Here is a 23,760-nt window from a genome sequence, read left to right as displayed (position 1 = left end):
GTTGCTTGGGATATCCAATGTGTATAGTAATCATGCCAGGCTTCAGGTAGACTCCACATACTTCCCACTGATGTGCATGACTACACCTGCTTCGTGGCTTTTCTAAAGATTTTAACTTGTAACAGGGACCATGCAGGGCATAAGGAAGGTTTGCGTTTCCTTCCAGGATATAAAGCAGCTGGGAACAAGCGGTTATGAGTGCCTGACTATGTTTTCAATGCGAAAGCAGCCAGAGGAACATGGCCACTGTTTGCCATAAGAACGAGAGTAATTCAAAGGAAAAGACAGAGGACGATAAAGAGAGAAAAGGGTGAAAAGGAGATGAAATGCTAGCAAGGCTGCTTCATGCAAACACAAAGAGCAGAATGACATGGGAGCAAGACCAAGATGATACAGTACAGAGCCAGTGACACAGAAATATAGAGAGACAGATGCAAAGCCTCAGGCAGAAGCACAGAGACCTACACAAACATACAGACAGAAAAAGGAGAGATATGTTTAGAGAGTGATAAGCGAGGAGAAGAGAGAGCGTGCAATACAGAGCAGAGAAAAACTTTATTTACTGTACTTTGAAGATTCACGTAGTTATAGGAAGGCTGTCTTATTAATCTGCCCTATGAAAATTGGAATGTAGAGAAGTCATAAAATCTAAAAACATAACGACATACATACATACATACATCTAACGACATATAATCCACCACATTGATTACTATTGATTAAGATCCCTTTAGCATACTGGGTGCATACTGACATTTATCATGGATGTTATGACACTAAAACTGTCAGTGGGGGCACTCAACATTCAGCTGGGAAAAAAAGGTACTTTACTCCATATGCAGGAATAAGCGTTGTTTTTATGTTATACGTTTTTACAAAACTTTTGATAAATATTAAAAGTGGGGATGATCCAAAACTGCCGAGGTTCGGGTTCGTATGAACCCGAACGCTCGGCATCAGATTACCGCTGTCTGCCCGCTCTGTGGAGCAGGTGGATACAGCGGAAGGACCGCCTGGAAAACTGGGATACAGCCTGTGGCTATGGCTGTATCCCAGTTTTCCAGACGGTCCTCCCGCTGTATCCACCCTCTCCACAGAGCGGGCAGACAGCGGGAATCATTACAGAGAGTTCGGGTTTGTACGAACCCGAACCGAACTCTGTTCGGACCATCCCTAATTAAAAGGTGTTGTGTAACCTTTTTCAGGTGCACAAATGTGTTATAAATATGACAGTAAATAGCTGTTATGTGTGGTCACACATGTGATCTCTACTGTATAATGTTATTTATACATGGCTGTCTCTTGGAGTATCTACTGTGGCTGAAACATACAAATGTATGTACTGTAACATAATATAGCTGACGGCCACACATTGTACATTACATTACATCAAAAGCCTGGGTGTAAGGGGTTATCCATAATCCCTTGCAGCTGTTAATGGGCTTCCAGTACCCAACATATATGCTTATAGAAGGTTGATTAGGTATCGGGGAACAGAGAGAGGATAGTGTGTGGGTAGTAGTGTAAGCTGTGGAGCTGTGATATGGCTCGGCTCCTATCATTTTGTGTGTTAGTACACGCTGTCCACAGCTCTCCTGAGTGAAGTTAACTGTCAACTGTCAGGTTACTGGCAATGAGATTTATGATGCTGCCAGACACTGTTTTAGAACAGGCCACCTGACAGGTAACTCGCTGGGTTAACTTTACCTAGGAGAGGGGTGGATTATTGGCATATAATCATGCCCTTGGTGTTGGTGAGGTGCTATAGAAACTAGGTATTAGAGACTAGGTATTATTGTGCAACAGCAACTTTACTAGAACACCAGGTAAAATGGGTAAAAGTCTTTTATCTGTGGCGTACCTACAGATACAAGTCCTCTAGCACATAGCAAGTAGCATCCATTAGAGTCTCTGCATAAAATAGTCACCAAACAGTTTCATTCATATGGTGTTCGCCAACTTGGAGAATGCCACTATATGAGAAGATGAGATGGAGTGTGCCGACTTGGGAACCGCCTTAAATGTATAAGGGACTGGCTAGGTGGATTTGGCTGCATGGCTTGTGCCGTGGGTGTCCAACACAGACCCTCAAACATCTCCAGCAGGGCCTGCGCAGGGTGTTGTGGTTCTTCCTCCTCTCACACCTCAGGTTCTTTTGATGATGAAGGAGGTTCTCAAGGCAACACACCTGGCCAGCTGACGGCAGAAGGCCACTATCTGCGTGGCCTCAGTATAATAGTGTACGCATGTAGACCGGGAGGTAGTCTCTCTTGGCAGTGTGATCCTTGACAACATTATATGTTCTCACTTAATAAAATTACAGGACCAAGCCTCTCATTCAGGACACAGTTATTCCGAGTTCAGCCATTTCAGACGTCTTTGCACTGCCCACTCCTGCACTTTCTTTCTCCTGAACCAGCTCCTATACTTCTAAGGTGGGAGTAGGTTCTGCCACCAGGGAGGAGTGTCCAGTCTCTTTGAAAGCGTTTTGGGCCCAAGTGTCGCTCTTTTTTCAAACTCCCTGTCTGGGCCAGCAGCTGGGCCTGGAAATGAACTTACGCCACTTGGAGTGGGCTCAGGCTAGCTTGAAGGCCTCATTGGGACTGCTGCACACTCAGGATGGCTTGACTGCCTCAGAGGGACTGCTGTATGCCAAGACACGCTTGACATCCTCTTTGGGACAGCGGCATGTTCAGTATAGCTTGAAGGCCTCATTGGGCCTAATGCATGCTCAGGCACGCTTGATGGCCTCTCTGGGACAGCTGCACACTTATTATGGCTTAAAGGCCTGAGTGGGACTGCTGCATGCTCAATATGGCTTAAAGGCCTCCCTGGGATAGCTGCATGTTCAGTATGGGTTGACAGCCTCCCTAGGATAGATGCATGCTCAGTATGGCTTGATGGCCTCTCTTGGGATTTCTACATTCCAGACACCTACTTGATAATCCGGGGCCAAATACAGCTTCCCAGTTTGATGGTGGTGGATTGCGTGGAACTGGCTCCTCATCCCAGCCAAACTCATTACCCTCCCAGTAGCTGAGTGGTGCCATGACACCATATCTTCCCCCTCCTCAGGAAATTCCCATAAGCACTCAAGTGACTTAATTATTGGAGGTAGGTGAAATGCTAGAGAAGTACACTTTCTAGTAGTATGAATACCTAATGGTAAATGCTGCACCCACCTTTGCATAATTTTATGATTACTACATTGCTCTTCCTATGATTACACATAGTAGAGGGAGGACCAAAAATACGTCAGCAGTTTTCCTATGGTGATCCAAAGACATGGCAAATAAGGATGTCTTAATACATCCTTCTAAAGGTATAATACCACCTCAAGGGCTCCCCCTTACAAGCCATATCCAAGAAGATTGACTAGGAGAATTGTCTGTTGTTTGTATCTGCTCATTATATCACAGGGGTATTTTAGGCCTGGTGTGAATGGTCTTGAAGCAGATGGTGCAGAAGTTGTAATCATGTGCAGAGCTGTGATCTTAACTTGTACACTATGACACTTAAGGGGGAAACCTTTTTTTTCCTGCATGTCTTGCATTAGGTGGGCATACCATGTACATGAGCTTATTACAAATTCACAGTGTTAATGTTAGGTAAACAACTCGAGGGAGCAGGGACAATCTGTTAAAAAAGAAAGAGGAAGTCATATATTAACATGTGCGTTTTGTTAGCTTTTTTTTATTTAGAGGTAATATTATATATCATACAAGTTTATTGATTCTAATAGAACCGCATCACAGGGGAGGGGGTTTTGTCACTCTGGGGAGGAGGTGGGCCCACCTCCAGTGCTTTAAGCCAGGCCAGTGCTGTGCGCAGGAACCCAGACCTCTGCATCAGCATCCCTGTGCCAGTGCCAGTCTATTGATGTACAAATCTTAATGCAATGTACCTGATGGTACATTCGCTTTAAGGCTTTTGAAAACTTTAAAGGGGTAGTGCGGTGCTAAATGGTAGTGCGGCGTATTCCCCCCCCCCACACACACGCTAGACCCGGAAGTGTGGTGCATTATACTCACCTCTCATGTCGACCCCCGTCTGTAGTCTTCGGTCGACACGAGATGCGGTGACTATAATGCACCACACTTCCGGGTCTAGCGTGGGTGGGGGGGAAACACGGGGAAGGGGGCCATTCACATACATAACATACATTACAAAGTTGTATAACTTTGTAATGTGTGTTATTTTGTGAATAATTGTTTAGTGCCTGCACTACCCCTTTAACTTCTAAGCTGAGACTTCCTGTTGTGTCTGTGGTGATGAGAAGAAGCTGCTGTAAAGTGATCTGTACAGCATTGCAGCAACATGTGACACCAGTAGACAGCATCAATACAAGACAATAGCAGCTCTCTGTGGAGTGACCTCTTTAAAGGTCACAGAGCACAAACAATTATGTTTTTCATTCATCTCAAGGGGACAGAGTCTGTCTGTTGTTGCCTATGTCCATGAGTCTTGCTGTGAAGCATGTCACAAAATGCTGTTAAGAACAGCTCTAGCAATATGGCAGCCCTAATAATAATGTATAAAAAGTGAAATAAAAGAATTTTAAGTCAGAAAATAGAAACAGATTATAATAAAAGAACAAGTTTCAGTATCTGATTCTAATCAGTAAAAGAAAATGTAGGTGACACATTCCCTTTAACCACCAAACTGGCAGCTGTGGTTAAAGGGAATGTGCAGCTATATATCCTGGAACTATATATCCTGCCATATGCAGGAATAGCGGTGTGCAGCACCCATTGTTGGCATTAGAGATAAGATCACTAAAGGGGATGGACGGCCACAACCATGCAACAGATTTTACTGCCCTGCACATACGCCTTAGGGCGCTATTACACGGGACGATTATCGTGCAAAAAATTGTTAAATCATTCGAATTTAAACGATAATCATTCTGTGTAATTGCAGGCAACGATCGAAAAATCGTTCATATGTCGTTGATCATTGATTTAGATCTGAACCTAAAATTATCGTTAATAGTTCGCTAATCGTTCGCTGTAATTCCACATTCGTTCCCTCAAGTTCCGCATTTTTCACTAATCGTTCAGTGTAATTGCACATTGCCCATTGTTTTGCTGGGATCAGAAGAAGTAAACGATTCTTAGTAACGATTGCAATAACGATCATAGTAACGACCGTAACTAATGATTATCGTTCTGTGTAATATGGTGAACGATTTCAGGTTAACGATAAACAATCTCGTTTGCGATCGTTTATCGTTAGTTGTTAAAAATAGCTCAGCGTAATAGGACCCTTGGGGTCCTATAACACGGAGCGATTTTTAGCGATTAACGACTAACTGTAAACGATTGCAAACAAGATTGTTTATCTTCAACCTGAAGTAGGGGGCTACTGGAAAGGGATCTGAACAGCTTTACAGCAAACGGTGACACCAGTAAATAATAAACAAATTAGGAGCTCCGAATCCACATCACTGTGGAATTACCTTACTTTCACCCGGACACAGAAGGTACTAAAAATTCTTTTTTGTTGTCCTGACCCATCAGATTACTGTACGATACATTGTTACTTAACAGGAAACTAAGTATACTGGGTAGAAACACAAAACAGGCAAAGAATGCTGGGTTATTTGAGTGCTTGAAGAACTGTATGGCTATGTTCACACAACGTCAAAAATAGAGAAAAGGACGTCCGCTTTTGAAATTTAAAATAATGTCAGTTTTTGCCGCAATTTAATTCACTGCAATGGCAATGCATTGCATTCAATGGAAAGATGGATGTTCAATGCACACAATGTATTGAATAACGGACGTTATCACAGCGGACATCAAAATAAAGAACATGATCATTATTTTCGGACATCTTTTGCAAACAGCGGACGTTTTCTATTAGTTGTTCACACAGTTTTTCTTTTTTCACTGTTCTTTCTCTGTTTTTACTATTAAATTCAATGTACTTTTCAATAAAGCCACACCCAAAGGGCAGTTAGTAACCCCAAACTAGAATAATGTACCAACAGCCATCATTGCAGGGAAGGCTAGACAGTTAATTGACGTCAGTAATTTTAGACTCAAAATTACGGGGGTCATTTTAAACGGAGATGAAAAAACGTGTGAACATAACCTATCTGTGTAGTAATTGTGACATATTGTTTAAATAGCCACCATTGTTACAGGAAACAAGAAACTTTTTAAATATATCTTATGAGACAAAAGTGCTTCCTTCCTCTCCACTACATATTTATCATGGCTTCCATGCTGCTGCAGCTTTTTACACTGCACACTAAGACAGGATCTCCTTCTCTGTGTACAGACACCATAAACAATAAGCTAGGCCCACCAGATTGTTACAGTGTATGATTTTATGGGAAAAGACTCGAAATAACTAATTTATTTCAATACGTATTGTGGGTATAGGAGTCCACTGGGCAGTCTTGATCAGTGATGGACAGCGTTCTCTATGCACATTTATACAGGGAGGCTGACAGAAATCCCATTTGATGTGGCTTAGGAATCTAGTGGGTGTTCAATGACTATCATTAAGTTATACTGACTCTTTTCTCTCAAAACTCACCTCCTGCTGTATATAATAATGCTGCATTTTCACGGTTACATGTTCCCCTTAACTTTGAAATGGCATTGTATTACAGTGCATAGTGTTCATTTACTAGGACATTTATTTTACTCCATAGAACTCATAAGACATTAGAGAATTCCTAGACTTCAGGGTTTCTTTGCCCCAGATGGGAGGAGCTCCTGGATTTCTAATGAGGCTCTAATCTCTTAGTATACAGCATTGTGCATGGAAAGGGAAATGTAGCATTTATGATCCATGACTAATAGTCAGTGGCGTATACAGCTGCTATGGAGCTCACAATCTAGCCTTCTGGATTTTGTTGTGGGGCTGGATGAATCTGTAGACTATGTTTACTATAGACATATAAGGATTGTCTGCAGAACTGGGTAGATGTCAATAGTGTATCTCTACAGGGTCTCCAGCACAAACCTGAACGAGCCTGTTATTAGTGAATCAGCAACAAGCAAAGTTACTTAGCTATAAATCCCTGACTAGAGCAACATGTATGTTTTTGTTTCTTCATCTTTGTACAATGCTGTTAGTCTTTCTTATAGTAAGTAGAGTTTTATCCTAACAAAGCTACATTTCATCTGCAGATCTTTTTCCATTGAATCATTTGATGACAGCTATGTGACAATATCAAGTCATATGGAAGATAGAAGTGTCTTTTTTACCTTACTGTTATTTATGAACACAATTCTCTGTACTAGACATATTTGAATATCTACGCTACACTTCAAACTCTTACATTTGGCCCATATCTTCTTTTTTAAATTGGGTAATGGCTAAAGGTTTGGGTAAGAAACATTTATCCCGAGTGTTCTCTGGTTCCAGATGGCACGACCAATTCAGGTGAAGCCAGCAGACAGCGAGAGTCGGGGAGGTATGTATCCTGTTAGACTACCCCTTACCAGGGTCAAGCAGTGTCTTCTGCTCATTGTTAAAGGATCCATCACCATCCAGAGCTGTCTGTTCATTAATGACATTGATTCTGTTACATCCCAGATCCCAGCATGTTCATTATCAATGTGCAGATACATGGTGTCATTATACAACACAGTATGTTCATTATTACAGCATCGCACTGGGAGGCACAACCACCATCAATGTGTACATACTCATTATCATTATCTATAGAGTATATAGCCTAAAGCATGATAGATGAGTTGTAATAAAACATAGGTGCTCCAATTATATTTTTCGGAAACATTCGTGTATCATTGCCAACTGGACATAGTTTGGAACCACTTCTGCAACCTGATTCCCTTACAGTGTGCAGTGTATTTAGGATGGGTTTACACGCTATGATTCTCTTCATGTCAGACATATGATGATTGACAACCAGTATACATGTGTGTCGATTGTAAAGGATTTTCATGAGTCTGGTACTAGATGAACAGCCATCCCTATGTTGACAACTGAAGTATATTCCTGTTTACACACAGCTGGCAGCACAATTTGACTTAGAACACACACTATCACCATTAATTTGAGTTACAACAGGACAGATGCTATAGTTCATTGAAGATGACGGATCTCATGAAAAATTGTAGTGTGTACACCTACCCTAACAATGCAAGGCAACATTGTACATGAAATTAGGCAAAGCGTGCAGTGACTGTCTGCATTCTTACAATCAGTGTATCCATTATTACTGGATGTATATGCACTTTCATTGCTGGTCATACACAGGAAGATTTTGCAACAAAAACCAAGCAGACCATAATTTTTTTATGTGACGTCTATGGCTGACATGCAACTATACCAAAAAGAGAAAGCTTTGCCAATTGATACCATAGCACACCAAAAGTATAATAAATAAAAGTTTATTTATTTATTTTATCAGGTACAATATTAGAAATCAGTGATCCCACAAGCTTAAAAACAATTAAAAATCCACAAACCAATGGGTACCTGGTATGGTACCACCCACAATGACAGCCCAATCCAAGTATATCACACACCGTGTATAAGTAAAGTGCAAGTGCAATGTATAAATAACCCACAAGCAATGATAATTCCTAAAGTGTACAAATAATCCACAATACTAAATAGTCTACACACTAAGAAACAATATCACCAAATGAGCAGAAAAATTGAATCTAGGAATCTATACAAATGCCTATATAGATCTAGATCTGATGACATCACCTGGATGCCAGACATCTGGGTAAGGTTTGACCTACATATATATAGAACAAAATGTGAACCATATGTTGCAGAAGCCATTTTTGCAAAAGTGACAGCTGGCTTCACATCTCAAAAAGTGATGCCTGCCCATTATTTATTCAGCATGTTCAAGCAAAAGCAAAGCCAAAATATAGCTAGAAGCTAATTCAAAGGTGGCATTGTAGTCTCATTTGCCTTAAAGAGGACCTGCGACCTCTCCTGACCTATCTGTTTTAGTTGGTACTTCTTAATCTCATTAACCACTAATGATCCAACCTGTTTGGGCTTTAAGGGCCTAACCAATTTTCACTTCTACACTTTTATTTTTTCCTCAATATCTTTTTTTTTCATGTACAGAGCCATATGAGGGCTTGTTTTTGGAGGACCAATTGTACTTTGTAGTAACTTCATCCATTTTACCATAAACTGTTATAAAAGTTCTTATAAGGGACTTTTATAGGCAACCACTAGATTTCTAATACTGATCAACGCCATGGTAACAAATCGGCACCCCACTGACACGTTGCAAAGGTGCTGGCAGGACATTGGACAAGTGCCGCTCCTATCAATTCATTTTTTGAATGCTACAATTACTATTGATCTCCGGATTTAAGAAATTAAATGGCCAACATTAGTGTCATCACTGATGTCTGTCATTTGACAGTGTGTGCCAGCTGCTGATAGCAGCCATCACTCACTGTCTGCGAAGTGAGCTTAGCACATGAGCTAGCTTCATATAGCATGACATTCATTTTTGTCACCGTGCACCTAGACACAGGTGGACATGACAAAGATGAAGTCATGGGTTGTTAAGGGGTTAAATAAAAATTCTGGATTTTTTTTCTTTTGTTATATCTCATTGTGCCACTGTTCTTCTGTTACTCTTACTAGAAATATGACTTAATAGCCCACTGGATGTTACTAGTTGAGGGTGTGCCTGTATACTGTCTGACCTGATGAGCTTTGATGGTCTCAGACGGTGTAGGGATACGCAGCCAACACCCACTTGGTTATTTAGTCATACATTTTGGTAAGAAAAACAGAGAAGTGGCACAACACAAAGTTATAAGAAAAGATGTTCCAGATGTTATTTCATAAGAAACACAAGTACCTATAAGTATTTACTAAAACAGATGGGTCAGGATTTTGACAATTTAAGGGAAAAAAACACTTTAAAACCTATAGAGAGCGCCCCTGTGCAAAACAGTATGTAAGACCCTTGCCATTCAACAATTTATTAACAGCCCTTTACTGTGTTTTTTTGGACCAGAATCCCTCTGCAATCGTAAGCCAAGTCAACCATGGTCCCTAGATAGTAGAAGGAAATACAGTTTTATGGCCCTAGGTCTTGCCTATAGAACTCCTTTACAAATACATAGCATGTCTGCCCCTGAGATGTTAAGAAGCATTGACTACTGTAATTCTGGTCTAAAAATAAAGGCAACTAGAGAAATCCAGAATTGCAGAGAATTTCAATTCAGACCAACTGGAATACAATAATAATAATAATAATAATAATAATCCATAGTGATAGTAGTGGACATCCTGCTATGTAATATCAGGACATTGACTAAAATGCACTCCCTTCTGCATTGTCTGCTTGTCAGAACATCTTTCCATGTATGATCAAGCAATGAAGGTAATTTCTGGCTGGCTTTGGTTAGCTTAGTAAGGCTTCTGTGGTTTTGTAGCATGTTGTGTATATCACAGAGGACAAACAACATCCCTATGCAGAAGGTTGTACCCATCACTCATTGTTTCCATTGTAACTGGCACAATCTTGAACACTGATGTCCATACTCTGCATGGACCATTGTTTTCATGTGTATCTGGTCTTCCTGGGGCCTCATGTCATTGTTGTATTTGTGCATATCCTCATTGATGTATATTTGGGTAGCAATGAATGTTTGTTCTGTGTGTTTGGATACTCATTATCATGATACAATTCTGCGTCCTTACATTCCTCTGCTTAGTCCAGCCTCCCTGACCTGGTTTTGCCAGCTCTGTCTGCAGCAGCTGAGCGTCCCCTAAACCCTTGCAAAATACATCACCACCGCCCTGGCACACCGCGTGCCGGCACTGCCCATTGTCATGGCAACCAGATGCAGCTTCCAGCTTCAAACACAAATTTTCATGGTTGCTGGACAGCATGTGAAATTGCCAATCAGAGGGTGAGGAGAAAGGGAAGGGGAGGGGGGCTCTTGTGGGAGAGAGGGGGGTGGGGGCTAGTGTGCATCTGTGTGGAGGGAGATTGTGAGAGAAGAGAGCAACAGAGCATGCAAGATGGGAGGGAGTGGGAGGAGGAAGCTCTGTGCAGCGTGTGTGCATGGGGGAGAAGGAGGGGGGCTGTATCAGCTGTGTCTACTATATCAGTGCAATATTGTGGAATGTTTAGTGGGTCACTGACATTCGTGTGCCATTCTGCATGAGTTACCCATGAATACATATTACACCATTCAATATACGGGCAGATGCATAACCTTATATTTAACTGCATGTGAACATATGGCATATGTGCATATGTGTATCCAAATATAAGTAACGAAAATGTAAAAAAGAACAAAAAAACAAACAGTATTGGTCAGCCAGTACATCCATGGATTTATGCTCATCCAAATGTCACTTTCTGTACATAGTATACTCTATGTGTCTGATTCCTTGGGCATATACAGTATATCATTATACTGCATGTTTCATCATTATGTTACCATATTTATTTCTTGTACCTACATTTTATAGCCTCATTTCATAGGGTACTGGGATTCTGCAGTTAAGTGAATCAGTTTGTTAAAGATCAGGAAAATGTAAAAAAAATGGAAAATGATATAAAAATATAATTCTAGTCTTTTTATTAGGCCCATTAAAACATAGGCGGATTGACCAAGCAGGCATTAGGGCAGTGCCTGAGATCCCAGGGTCAGAGTAGAACCACAGTCTCTTAGTCTGAATACTCTTTAAAGCCTAAAAAATAGAAAAAAACACTGTAGCTCAGATGTATGGTCTTTCCCAAATGAGTCCCAGGTATAGTGGTAAATTGAGGCCCATGACCTTTATTGCCTTGTGTCCCAGATGACGCTCAGCAGGCCTTTTCTAAGAAAGCATGAAATGGTATTATAGAAGCAAATAGTTGTTTTAGAAGTCCTATGATAGTATAGTTATATAGTTCAACCATATTTAAGCGTTATCAGTAATTCCATAGAAACAGTTAACCTGAGTGTATAACTGTCTAGTTCCTTTTGCTATATGTCACCATCTTTAGTCTTTGACATAGTGGAAATAAACCAACAGCTGTTCTATACAACATGTGGGTTGTGGACTGTGATGGTTTTTTAAACCCTTCGATAAAAAAAACTAGACGTTGTATGGACTTCCCAGAACATTGTTTTACAATATATTAGTATATACCACAATATGTTTTGAGGTATGCCTCCATAATTATACATTACTGCTTCAAAGTCTAGGATTGTAAGTAATTTCTTTACCAAATAACCTATGTGACTAGGTGGCACTAACCTGAAAATTGGGGCCACAGGTGATCGCAAACTGTTTGTGGGGATGCTCAGCAAACAGCAGTCAGAAGAGGAGGTGACCAGCATGTTCCAAGCATTTGGCTCAATTGAGGAGTGTTCTGTTCTCCGAGGACCTGATGGCAGTAGTAAAGGTAAGACCAACAAGATGGAAGTGTCCTTTCTCAATTAAGAGTATTTATGGCAGGCTTAGTATTAGTATACAGTATCCAATATCAGTATTCAATATCAGTATACAAATAAAAGTATTTGTTCTAAAAATCCAAGTGTACTTTTCCCTAATGTTATTTCTCTCCATGGCCTGTTATAGAACTTCCGCTTTTTTCTTATATAGCTACTTATGTATTGCATACTGTATGTGCATTGTGTTTATGTATACGTTTAACAAAATACTTAGTCACTGATACAGTTACAGAAAGTGCTCCATTTATTTACCCCTATAGTATGGGACAGTGTTCCATTCACTGTTGTCTTTATTAATATATTTTCTATGTATATCATATACCTATGTTTCCAGGCTGTGCTTTTGTCAAGTTCTCGTCTCACGCTGAGGCTCAGGCAGCGATACATGCGCTACATGGAAGTCAAACAATGCCAGTAAGTATCCTGTTAGCTAAGGACCTATATATGTATTTATGACTGTTTCACTTGAGTGTAAGTCATGTTTCTTAAAGGGGTATTCTCATCTGTACACATTATGCCCTATCCGCGGCATAACTAAAAGACAAGGTGTGGGGGTGTCTGACCAATTGGCAGTGGGAATACTGATATCCCCGCCGCATGGAACTGCAGGCGGAGCATTCATTCTCTATGAAGCTGCATCAGTATATTTCCAGTAGCTTTATAGAGGATGAATGGAGTGATGGCTTGCATGCACAGCCCGCAGTTTCATGCAGCATGGATTTTGGGGGCCTCAATTTGAAGATCACCAGGGACTCAACTGCCATATTCCCCTCTGATATCTAAGTTATGTCCTCACTTTGCTGTATGTCCGCCCCTTGCATAATCAGAAATGTGCATACAGTAGAGTGAGGCATAGCAATGTTAGGGCCCACTTTGGTTTCTGGGGCTGTGTTGTTGCAGGCCCCCTCAGTCAATCAGCGACAGAAGTGGCAAACTGCTGCAGCTGCTCACTGGCTGGACAGGCCTGCAACATCAAAGTCCTAGAACCTGGAAGTAGCTGCATATCTGAAATACTGTGTCTAGTTCTGGAGACCTCACCTACAATAAGATATTAATAAAATAGAACGGGCTCAAACAATGGCTACAAAGATGGTGGACGGTCCGAGGCATAAAACATATCAGGAAAGACCTAAAGAGGTTGTGTCCAAGGGGAAAAGTAAGAGATTGGGGGGGTCCGACCTCTGTACACCCGGTTGATCTCTGTATCTGACCCCGGCTTCTCGGCTCTTGCTTGCTTGGCTCATTCCGGTGGCTCTTTAACCTTTTAAATATGTTAAAGGACTAAATAAGGTGAGGGAAGTGTATTTAATGAAACAAAATCATCTCAAGTACAAGGGGACACAGTCATGTCGCTTATCGGTTGGGTTTCCTGTCTTTGTACCTCTTCCGGTTCCAGGACCTCTTTCTGTAAAACTGAACAGCATACCCCATATGATGCTGGACCTAAGCTTTATAAAGGGGTAATATTATATCCCTGTTTGGTCCATGTCTGTCTTAGAAGCAGTTGATTGACATTGCATGCTGTTCTGTAGTCTATTATCTATGAGTACACCCAGATCCCTCTTTCCCAGTTTAAAGGGGTTATCCAGCGTTAGAAAAACATGACCACTTTCTTCCAGAGACAGCACCACTCTTGTCTCCAGTTTTGTTGCAGTTTTGCAACTCTGTTCCTTTAAAGTGAATGGAGCTTAATTGCAAACCGCACCTGACCTGGAGACAAGAGTGGTGCTGTCTCTGGAAGAAAGCAGCTACAGTATGTTTTTCTAACATTAAAGGGGTTATCCACCACTACAAAAACATGGCCACTTTTTCCCCTCTCTTGTCTCCAGATTGGGTGGGGTTTGGAACTCAGTTCCATTGAAGTAAATGGAGCTTAATTGCAAACCACACCTAAACTAAAGACAAGAGAGGGGGAAAGTGGCCATGTTTTTGTAGCGCTGGATAACCCCTTTAACCCCCCATAGGACATATGATGCATGTGGGTTATTAGTGCCCAGGTGCATAACGTTACATTTATCCACATGAAACCTTATTGGCCTAGTGGATGCCTAAACACTCAGTGGGGGATTTATCAAAGGGTGTAAAATTTAGACTGGTGCAAACTGCCCACAGCAGCCAATCACAGCTCAGCTTCCAGCTCTGGTGAAAGGAAAGAGGAGCTGTGATTGGTTGCTGTGGGCAGTTTGCACCAGTCTAAATTTTACACCCTTTGATAAATCTCCCCCAGTGTGTCTAAATCAGCTTGCAACATCTGCAAATCTTCCATAGACTGTACTGTACTACAAAGCTTGGTGTCATCTGCTGGAAAAAAATATTGTTAATCTCATCATCATCTTTATCTTTTATAAATAAGTTAAACAGAAGGGGGCCCAGTAATGAGGCCTTGGGGTACACCACTTATAACATGGGACCATTCAGAGTAGGAATCCTTATTTGTTAGTAAAGTACATTCTGGCCCTGGAGCATCTGTCATATCCATGTGTTACATGTACAGGTCATTGATTTCAGTAAGGACACAAATAAGGATTAGTTCCTTCTTTGGTGATGCTGCAAGGGAATTGAACATGCTGCTAGCCTCCACCACAGATTATGGCTGATCAGTGTGGTCCTAGCAGCTGGACATCCAATTCTGCAAATAATTCAGTAGGAGGGTATGGTCCTCCTTTATGGATTCAGCATAAAGGTAAACTGTTGTAGTGAGATGAAATATTTTAAATGTAAGTCTTTAATTTAATTTTCCCTAAAATGTGCCCCTAAGTGTTCTGGCATAGAAATAGAGGACTGCCAAGCAGGAAACCCCTTTGCTCAACATCCATGTGCCTAACTGGGCATATGGGCAGAGCTTATTCTTAGACAGCCCTTTAAGCTTAATATCAGTACTAAATGTTGCACACTTTCTCTGCCCTACATAAAGCTATTAGTGATGCACCATTTGCTTTGGTTCATTGTGTAAAAAGTATTGGTGTCTATATGAATATTTAGGTTACGCACATGCCATGATAAAGAAAGCATGCCGCATTCACAGAAAAACCATGGCAGTTGATTTGATATTTTTTTTCTCTCACATAATATTTTACATATTAAATCCTGAACAAAATGACTGTACCAGCACCAACGATAGTAAGTCATAAAGCTTAGCCTTGGCATTACTACTGAAAGAAATGTTTTAAAAAAGATTGCATTATAGCATGAAGTTCAAAGTAATAACAGGAAAAACAGATGGTCCCGTTGTATGGAATAGAGCTGTAATACCATGCATAAACTGAGGGCAAGAGTGGTGCTGTTTCTGTAATCCTAGATTACTACTAAAACATTATAGTACTGTATTAGCACAGTGGTGGTAAAACAGTGGCCATATTTACTGGAGATAACATGTACCCCTTCCAGGTACGTAATTGCCACATATATAAAGGTATACATAAGGGCAATTGCAGTATCAAGCAGTGATGTATGAACATAAAAAAGCTATAATATACACAGGTCTTAAATTGTATATAGATGTGATTAGTGTAGTGTAACTAGAATACTAACCCATAGTCTAGTTGGGTTATATTATTGTCTAAAAAGTTATACATACCCAGAAGCCAGGATAAATCTCTCATGACAACATGATTAAACACCAGGGATAAGGCCTAGTAGTCGGCGCCATTTGGGTAAGAATAGCAATGTGGCTGCTTGATATTAAATAAAGCAAATACTTTTAGACCAGGGCCATGGGACAAGTACAGTATATCATCGGTATATCACCTCCTCTACTCTCTAGTCCTTTGCTCCTTTGGAGAACCATGATGCACAGCCCATCAATAATATTTTCCCTTGAGGTGTCTGTAGACATAGTAATTGTAGTTACTGACTTAAGGCATGTTACATTATATCTGTGTCTGTGCTCGCTGCTTATTGATGACTCTCCTGAGATGGTGCATCTAGCAAGTCCCATCCCCACATGGCTGGGGGAACCAGTGGGTCTCATGTCTGAGAATGATTCTAAAGAGATACTTTATAGCATTAGATCATGGCAATACACACATAAAAGGTGTCACATTTCATTGAGAATAAGTGGAAAATCTGGATTAGGTCACTAATATGAACTGGTGCCATATCAAATGTAAAGGAAGCTCATTCTGACTACCAAAGGGCTTCCCAACCTAAAGACCCCCAAAATAGTGAATTACAGCCTTGGATATTGGTGTGGTTTATATCCTAGGGAGCGTACAGCACAGAGTAGATGATTTACTGGCACTTTACTCAGTAACCTCATTAGGAAGTGAATTGTAGAAGAATCAATAGCATCATGTACCTTTCCTCCCCATTTTGGAATATATACGTTTTATCTATCCCTCAAGGCTGAATAAAAAAATAATAGAAGTGACCTGTGGTGTCTGACGCACATGGAACCCTCAGGCTTGGTTTACATTAGTGTCATTGCTTCTGTGACAGATCTGATGGAGCCCATTCACCTATAATGGGAGCTGTTGGCCCCCTATTTGTTGCCTAGAATAGCTACAATATTTTGTTGTCAGTGTAACCTATCGGTTGTTATGTAGGAGAATGTAAAATTTTATTTTGTTATACAAGTGAGCATGTTTGTTGGTTTGTTTGTTGGCAATAGATATTACCTTGGTGCAATATTAAAGTGTACCTGGCATGATCATATTGACAGATGATTGGCATAAAAGCTAGAAATCCTATTATATATTTATCCTTTGGGATAAAACGAGTAGCCAATCATTGCAATCTGCTAGTCACTACAATTGGCTGTGATTATGCCGGCTGATGGCAGGATAACTGGATCCAGTTTGGTCATTTACGTGTGACACAAGCTGGCATACTGTAAAGTATAGATAGGTGCACGTTACTCGGATTTGGGTTTTTGATATGCTTCAGTGACATGGATCATAAGGACTTGTTTACTTGTGTTTGTTTTTCATGGCACTCATTGTTTCATTCTTTACATTGTCTTTATTCTTTATAGGGAGCCTCATCCAGCCTTGTGGTCAAATTTGCAGACACAGACAAAGAACGAACTCTACGTCGGATGCAACAGATGGTTGGACAGTTGGGAATTTTCACCCCATCACTGGCACTTCCCATAAGCCCATACAGCGCCTACGCACAAGCGGTAAGTCTTTTAGCCCTATCTAGAAAAGCTTATTAAAGGTATTGGGGATATATATATATATATATATATATATATATATATATATATATATATATATATATTATATTGCTGGCTGATATATCCTGGCTTATGTTAAGGGGTCAACTATAGTTCAGTACAAGAAAGAACCAAATGTAATTGGTCAGACATCCGAATCTGAAAGACATCTAAAGGCTTTGCTCTATTGTCTGCTTTGCTAACTTACAAAAATAGTAGGATTTTACTATGCCCCAGCCTCTGTGCAGAATATTGCAGGCCGCAGATTTTACAGCTGCTTGGGCTGCAGTTATTTATTTCTTAGCTAAATGACAGCTGATTGTCTGAAATGTTGCATTAATGTTCACAAAAACACGAGTTAGATATGGACATGGTGGATAGGTGAAAATGAAGAGGAGGTACTATTGGCTTGTGAAGAGCCAGACAGCAGAAGAGGACAAAGGAATCAAGATAGATTATTGGATTAGACGTTGAGAGAGTATATAGTAGGGATTGTCTCCCTGCAAAGTATTTTGTGGAGAGCTTTTATCAGACCCTGTAATAAATAAGTATAAGAATATTCAGAATGATAAACATTCTAATATTTTACCCAAAGTATTAAAAAGATTGCATATAGATAGTAGACCTGGAGATAGGGTGCTGGGAGGGGGGATTTATAATAATGCACTATTGAGCAATGGGGCTTGTAATAACATGAAATGGAATATGGATTATTGATTGAAGTGGCACGAGTGGAAAAATGAGGCAGAGAAATACTGGGATGCACCGAAGGCCAGCTAGAACTGAAAGGAGAGAGAGCTTGAATAGGGAGGGAATGCAGCTGAGGGCTGAGAGATACACATAGTACGTCACAGCTAGAAAAGAGAAATCCATTCTCGTCACTGGCTCCCCAGGGCACATAAAGAACAAGCAACAGAGGAGTTAACAGTGATGTAGGATTGTTAGGAATGACTGCCCCCTTCTGGTGAATAGCTGTATGATACAGAGTTATACAGGTTGATGTATCTTCCTATCATCGTTTCTATCGGTCAGAAACTATGATACACACAATATGATACAACATTTCATTATTTCTTAGTGATCTGTTGAGCACAACTGTGTTTATTCTAATTAGAGCTGGTGGATAGTCTAATGGTGCATTTACATAGGCAGATTTATCTGACAGATTTTTGAAGCGAAAGCCAGGAACAGACCATAAACAGGGAACGGGTCATAAAGGAAAGACTGAGCTTTCTCCTTTTTTTCAAATCCATTCCTGATTTTGGCTTCCAAAATTTGTCAGATAAATCTGCCTGTGTAAACGCACCATAAGTCTCACTATAAGCTCTAGGGTGCATAGGGCCGGAGCACAGCACAGTGCCACAAAGTAAGAGAGAGAGGTCTGCATTCACTTCAACTTTTCTTTATTTGTGAATGAAGATATACAGCAGGGTGGGGGAAGATGCAGATGTACACCACACAATGATAGGTTAGTGCAAAGGTTTCGCTGCACTCCGCCTTTGTGGCGTGCACCTACCCTGCCATATGTCTCCATTCACAAATAAAGAAACATTTAAGTGGCAACATCGGTGAGTGCAGACCTCTCTCACTTTGTGTCATTTCATTATTTATGCTTTTATGATTTTTAGTATTGGTAATAATGATAATAATACTTATTCTTTGTTTGTATAGCAGCAACTGATTCCAAAGCATTCTACATAGCTGTCCCTATTTGCTCCCTGTCCCTTTTAGGGATTACAATATATATGTATGTCTTTGGGTGTGGAGCGTGATGGAGCTCCAACTTAGCCAATTGCTTATATGTTATAGTCTCAGCACTGCACATGGTTAATGTATGGTTATGTAAGCACTGATTAAAACAACTATTATTGCTTTGTCTTTTGCTAAATCTGTGCATTGCATTTTTTCATTTTAAGCTGATGCAACAGCAGACAACAGTTCTGTCCACATCACATGGCAGCTACCTGAGCCCTGGGGTGGCATTCCCTCCTTGTCACATTCAGCAGATTGGCGCTGTCAACCTGAATGGGCTACCAACCACACCCATAACGCCAGCATCAGGTGAGCTTTGCTTCAGGGAATCAATACATGAATATGAGCATATCTGTATAATAACTAGTACAGTTGCTTGTGTCTTCACATATAATTTTGTAAAGACATAAACTGCATTTTAGCAGTGGAAAAACCTGATGATGATATTTAGGTATAGTACGCTGAGGTCCTTTGTAAAAGCAAGGGTTTCAGTTGCTTAGCAACACTGGAAGCAGCATTTCAGTATCAGGAGTTGTGTTGCTTAGGAACATGAAAAAGAGTTAAGTTGCCTAGCGACACTGGGAGGAGTACATCGCTAAGTGACACTGGCATGTGTTGCCTAGTAACTGTGAACAGCTGTTATTACTTAAAACAGTTTTCTGTCATTGTTTTGCCGGGTAATTATGTGTATTTGCTCTGCAGGGCTTCACTCTCCACCTGTCATTGGCACTGCAGCCGTACCTGGGCTGGTTGCCCCATTAACCAATGGATTTCCTGGGCTTGTACCATTTCCTAGTAGCCATCCTGCTCTGGACACAATTTATACCAATAGCATTGTTCCATACCCAGGTGAGAGGAGAAATGGCTTTGGGGTTGTTGAGTACATTAAAAAACGCCTACATTTAGTACCTGCTCTGAACATTTCTTTTTCCTTGCTCCCTGTATTTCTTTCACAGCCCAGAGCCCTGCACTGACAGTGGAGAGTCTGCACCCTTCCTTTACAGGGGTACAGCAGTATTCAGGTATTCATTTTCAGGCTCAGCATTTATACCCAAGCAACCCAACTATTCTGTGGCCAAAATAATCGATATATGTATATAACACAAGAGCTTGAGACAATGGCTGTGTATTTTATATTAGAAGGGTTTCTGGTTATCCTCTTATTACAGGGTGTCCCAGTCATCAGCTGTAATCTGCAGAAGAACTTTGCAGGAAGGCAATTTTCATATTGTATTTTAGCCTTCCAATGGAAGCAGGCTTAGACTGACCAACAGGGGAGCAGGCGAATCCCCGTGTTGGCCTCCTCTTGTGTCTAGTTTTAGCAAAAACAGCCCATTAGGGCCAGTTCACATGGATTAAAACTGGCAGAATCCCGCCAGCCTTCGTGTCATACTGGCAGTCTATGGGAGGCTCGCATGCTTCCTCTCTCAGCGCTGAAGAATGGACGTGCCAAATCTTCCGAGCAGAGAGAGGAGGTGCGCGAGCCTCCCATAGACTGCCAGTATGACACGAAGGCTGGCGGGATTCCGCTGTTGAGAATTCCGACAGTTTTAATCAGTGTGAACTCAGCCTTACTGTGTAGCTGTGGCTGTCTGGCTGTGCATGACAAGATGTCAACATAAGCAAATCTTTCTTCCCCTGGCCCTCTCCTGAATTCACTGAATTCTCCTGAGAAATACGGCAAGAGCAATCCATTGAATGGAAAAGCACAGTCTACAATGCTATTCCATCATTATTTGACCCAGGTAGATGAGGGTCAAAAGGGTTTTTGTTTGATTTTTTAACTTTGGCGATAGAAGGCTTCAGACATGTACAGAATGTTTCCATGGCATACACAGCCAAACAGAAAGTACAATCGTAGTGTGAACCCATAGTAACTGCTGAGTAACCGAAGGAGAGATGAAACATTGCATGGTCACCATTAAAATCAATGGGCTAACCAGTAAATGTGCGAGAGATGTTCTTTGTATCTGCTCTAAATATGGCTAATAGATGAGGGTGTAGAAGGAGAGAAATAATAATTCTTTCTGTATATAGTAGGCTTTTCTAAACCAGACAACGACACTTACCAGTTATTCTGTATAAAAGACTACTGTAATATAAATCCTTTTTTTCTTTTTTCTTTTTTTTTTTAAATCAATAAAAACTAAAAACTGCCTAGTAGTGCAGAACTCTGGAAGGGTTACTTTAGTGTTACTAGTAGATACAGGCGAAATCCTGTATTCACGGTATTGGAGAGAACCGCCTAGTGCTGAAAGAGATCACGGAATGCCAGGTCCAGGAATACGGGACTTCCTGAATAGAATAGTTTAGAAGGTTGGTCTTCCTAGGCATAGACAGGTTTTGCTCTCACTTTAATGGTAGTTGCCCCTGTTAGGTTTTAGCAGGCCATAATGGCAGTAAGTCTCTCCACATGAAAAAAGTAAGCAAATTACAGACAAGACTAACTATCCTCTCCCCCTCCCTTCCCAGGAACTAGCTGAGAGTTTTTATATGAAAGTTTTTATATTGGTGTAGGACAGCTTGTGGTAACTCAACTCAATAAGCTGAGTGTGTGTAAACCTGCTGGTAATCAAACCCATGCACTTACAATATAACATATCTCATGAAATACATTTTACAGAAAGAGATGGTGACCTCTTAGGGCCCATACACACTGCGGAAAACAGGCGAAAATTCCAAGTGTAGTCCCTGCTCGGAATCCCACCTGCCTCACTGTCTAATTGTTATGTATAGGGCGCCTCCGCTCTCTGCTCTCAATATAAAAATATAGTAACTTGGTATATAATTTTTACATTTTTTAATTTCTTTTTTCTCCCAAATAGCAATTTATCCCACAGCTGCTCTTACACCTGTCACACACAGCACTCCACAGCCTCCTCCTATACTGCAGCAACGTGAAGGTAAGGAACTGATAAAAACATTAAGGGTGTGTACACACATAATGAATTCGCAGCAGATGTCATGCTGCTAATTTGCAGTGAAGTTTGCTGAGAATCCTTAACTGTCATTGGGAGTATGTAAAAGGCAGCCCCCTTAAAGGGACACTGTCACCCCTTTTGTGCATTCTGACATCTCTACACAGGTGTAAAGTGTAAATTTAGCGTTTTTCACACCTTATTTTATATCATACGTCATGGTGCTTGTTCAAGTAAAAAGTCATCTTTTATCAACTGCAGATTGTGCTAAGTGGGCAGTAACACCACTTAGCCCCGCCCACAACACCACAGTTGGCCCCGCCCCCTCGTCGGCCATTGGAACAGGCTGGCCGAAAGGTCTAGACCCCACCCCCTTTACGTCGGGCGTCAATGGGCGTCAAGAGGGCAGGACCAACGGTGCCATTGTGGGCAGGGCTAAGTGGCGCTAATGCCGCGAGGCCACGCCCACTTAATACAACAATCTGCAGTTGATAAAAGGACACTTCTTACTTGAACAAGCACCATGACGTATGATATGAAATAAGGTATGAAAAAAGCTAAGTTTACCCTTTACATCTGGGTAGAGATGTCAGAATGCACAAAGGGGGTGACAGTGTCACTTTAACCCCCCTGTGGCCCGATACATACATTACCAGGTCTGCGCTCTGGCTTCCTTCGGGGGTTCTCGGCGTCTCACAGCGCTCAGCCAATCAGTGCTCTGCCGCAGCGCACTGATCAGCTGAGAATAGGGGACAAGTAAGAGATCATAGGGGGTCCGACCCCCGTGTCCCCCGGAGATCTCCAGTACAGCCCTTGGCTCCTTTGTTTTGCATAGAGCCACGAGTTGGCACATGACCTGAAGCTCTATTAATTTTCTATGGAGCTGCTGGAGAGAACTAATTACTGTACTCTCGTCACTCTTGTGTCACTCCTATTCAAAACAAAGGGGCCGATCTAGAGATTGCCAGGGGCAAGGAGATCAGACCCCCTCAATCTATTGCTTGTCTTTTATCCTATGGATAAGGGACAAGTATTGTAAGATTTAAATCAGAAAACCCCTTTAAGTTTAGGATGTTTTTCAGCATTTAAAAGATCTGTGCATATGGGGTAAGACAGAAAAATAATAAACCATGCAATATGCTTCCAATACAGTTCCAATACAGTTCCCTGCTCCTCCATAGTGACATCAGATAGTCATTGTGCCAATCACTGGTTAAATTGCTGATGTTGTGTAGACTGAACTGGATGGTTGGTGCTACTGAAATTATCCATAGGATAATACAATTTATTATTATATAGAGGGTATGCTATACTCTAAATTTCATGTTTAAAATAAATAAGAAAAGCTCATTAGAATGCGTAAAATGTAGAAGGGTGCAGGTGGGCTGGATGCCTCTGATGTGGTTATTTTCATCTTTACAAAGAATTCTAGAGTTAGGTAATAAACGAGGTTGAAGAGGAATGAAGAGTCCCTTTTCTCCCAGATACCCAGATTAAGGCTATGTTC

General features: G+C 41.1%; 1 protein-coding gene across 2 annotated transcripts in view; it reads left to right on the top strand.

Annotated features, from left to right (window-relative positions):
• Positions 1-23,760, top strand: part of CELF5 (CUGBP Elav-like family member 5) — a 94,126-nt gene that overhangs the window by 59,861 nt on the left and 10,505 nt on the right. Inside the window, exons 3-10 of one of the 2 annotated variants that reach the window (XM_069962355.1) lie at positions 7,384-7,432; positions 12,251-12,379; positions 12,763-12,842; positions 17,401-17,547; positions 19,500-19,644; positions 20,038-20,184; positions 20,292-20,357; positions 22,161-22,238. In XM_069962355.1, coding sequence (XP_069818456.1) covers positions 7,384-7,432; positions 12,251-12,379; positions 12,763-12,842; positions 17,401-17,547; positions 19,500-19,644; positions 20,038-20,184; positions 20,292-20,357; positions 22,161-22,238 — 841 coding nt within the window. The remainder of the gene's footprint in view (positions 1-7,383; positions 7,433-12,250; positions 12,380-12,762; positions 12,843-17,400; positions 17,548-19,499; positions 19,645-20,037; positions 20,185-20,291; positions 20,358-22,160; positions 22,239-23,760) is intronic. The other variant, XM_069962356.1, reaches the window with a different exon arrangement.

The sequence above is a fragment of the Dendropsophus ebraccatus genome, chromosome 3 (genome assembly GCF_027789765.1).
Source record: "Dendropsophus ebraccatus isolate aDenEbr1 chromosome 3, aDenEbr1.pat, whole genome shotgun sequence".
NCBI lineage: Eukaryota > Metazoa > Chordata > Amphibia > Anura > Hylidae > Dendropsophus > Dendropsophus ebraccatus.
This window is presented reverse-complemented; position numbering and strand designations above follow the sequence as displayed.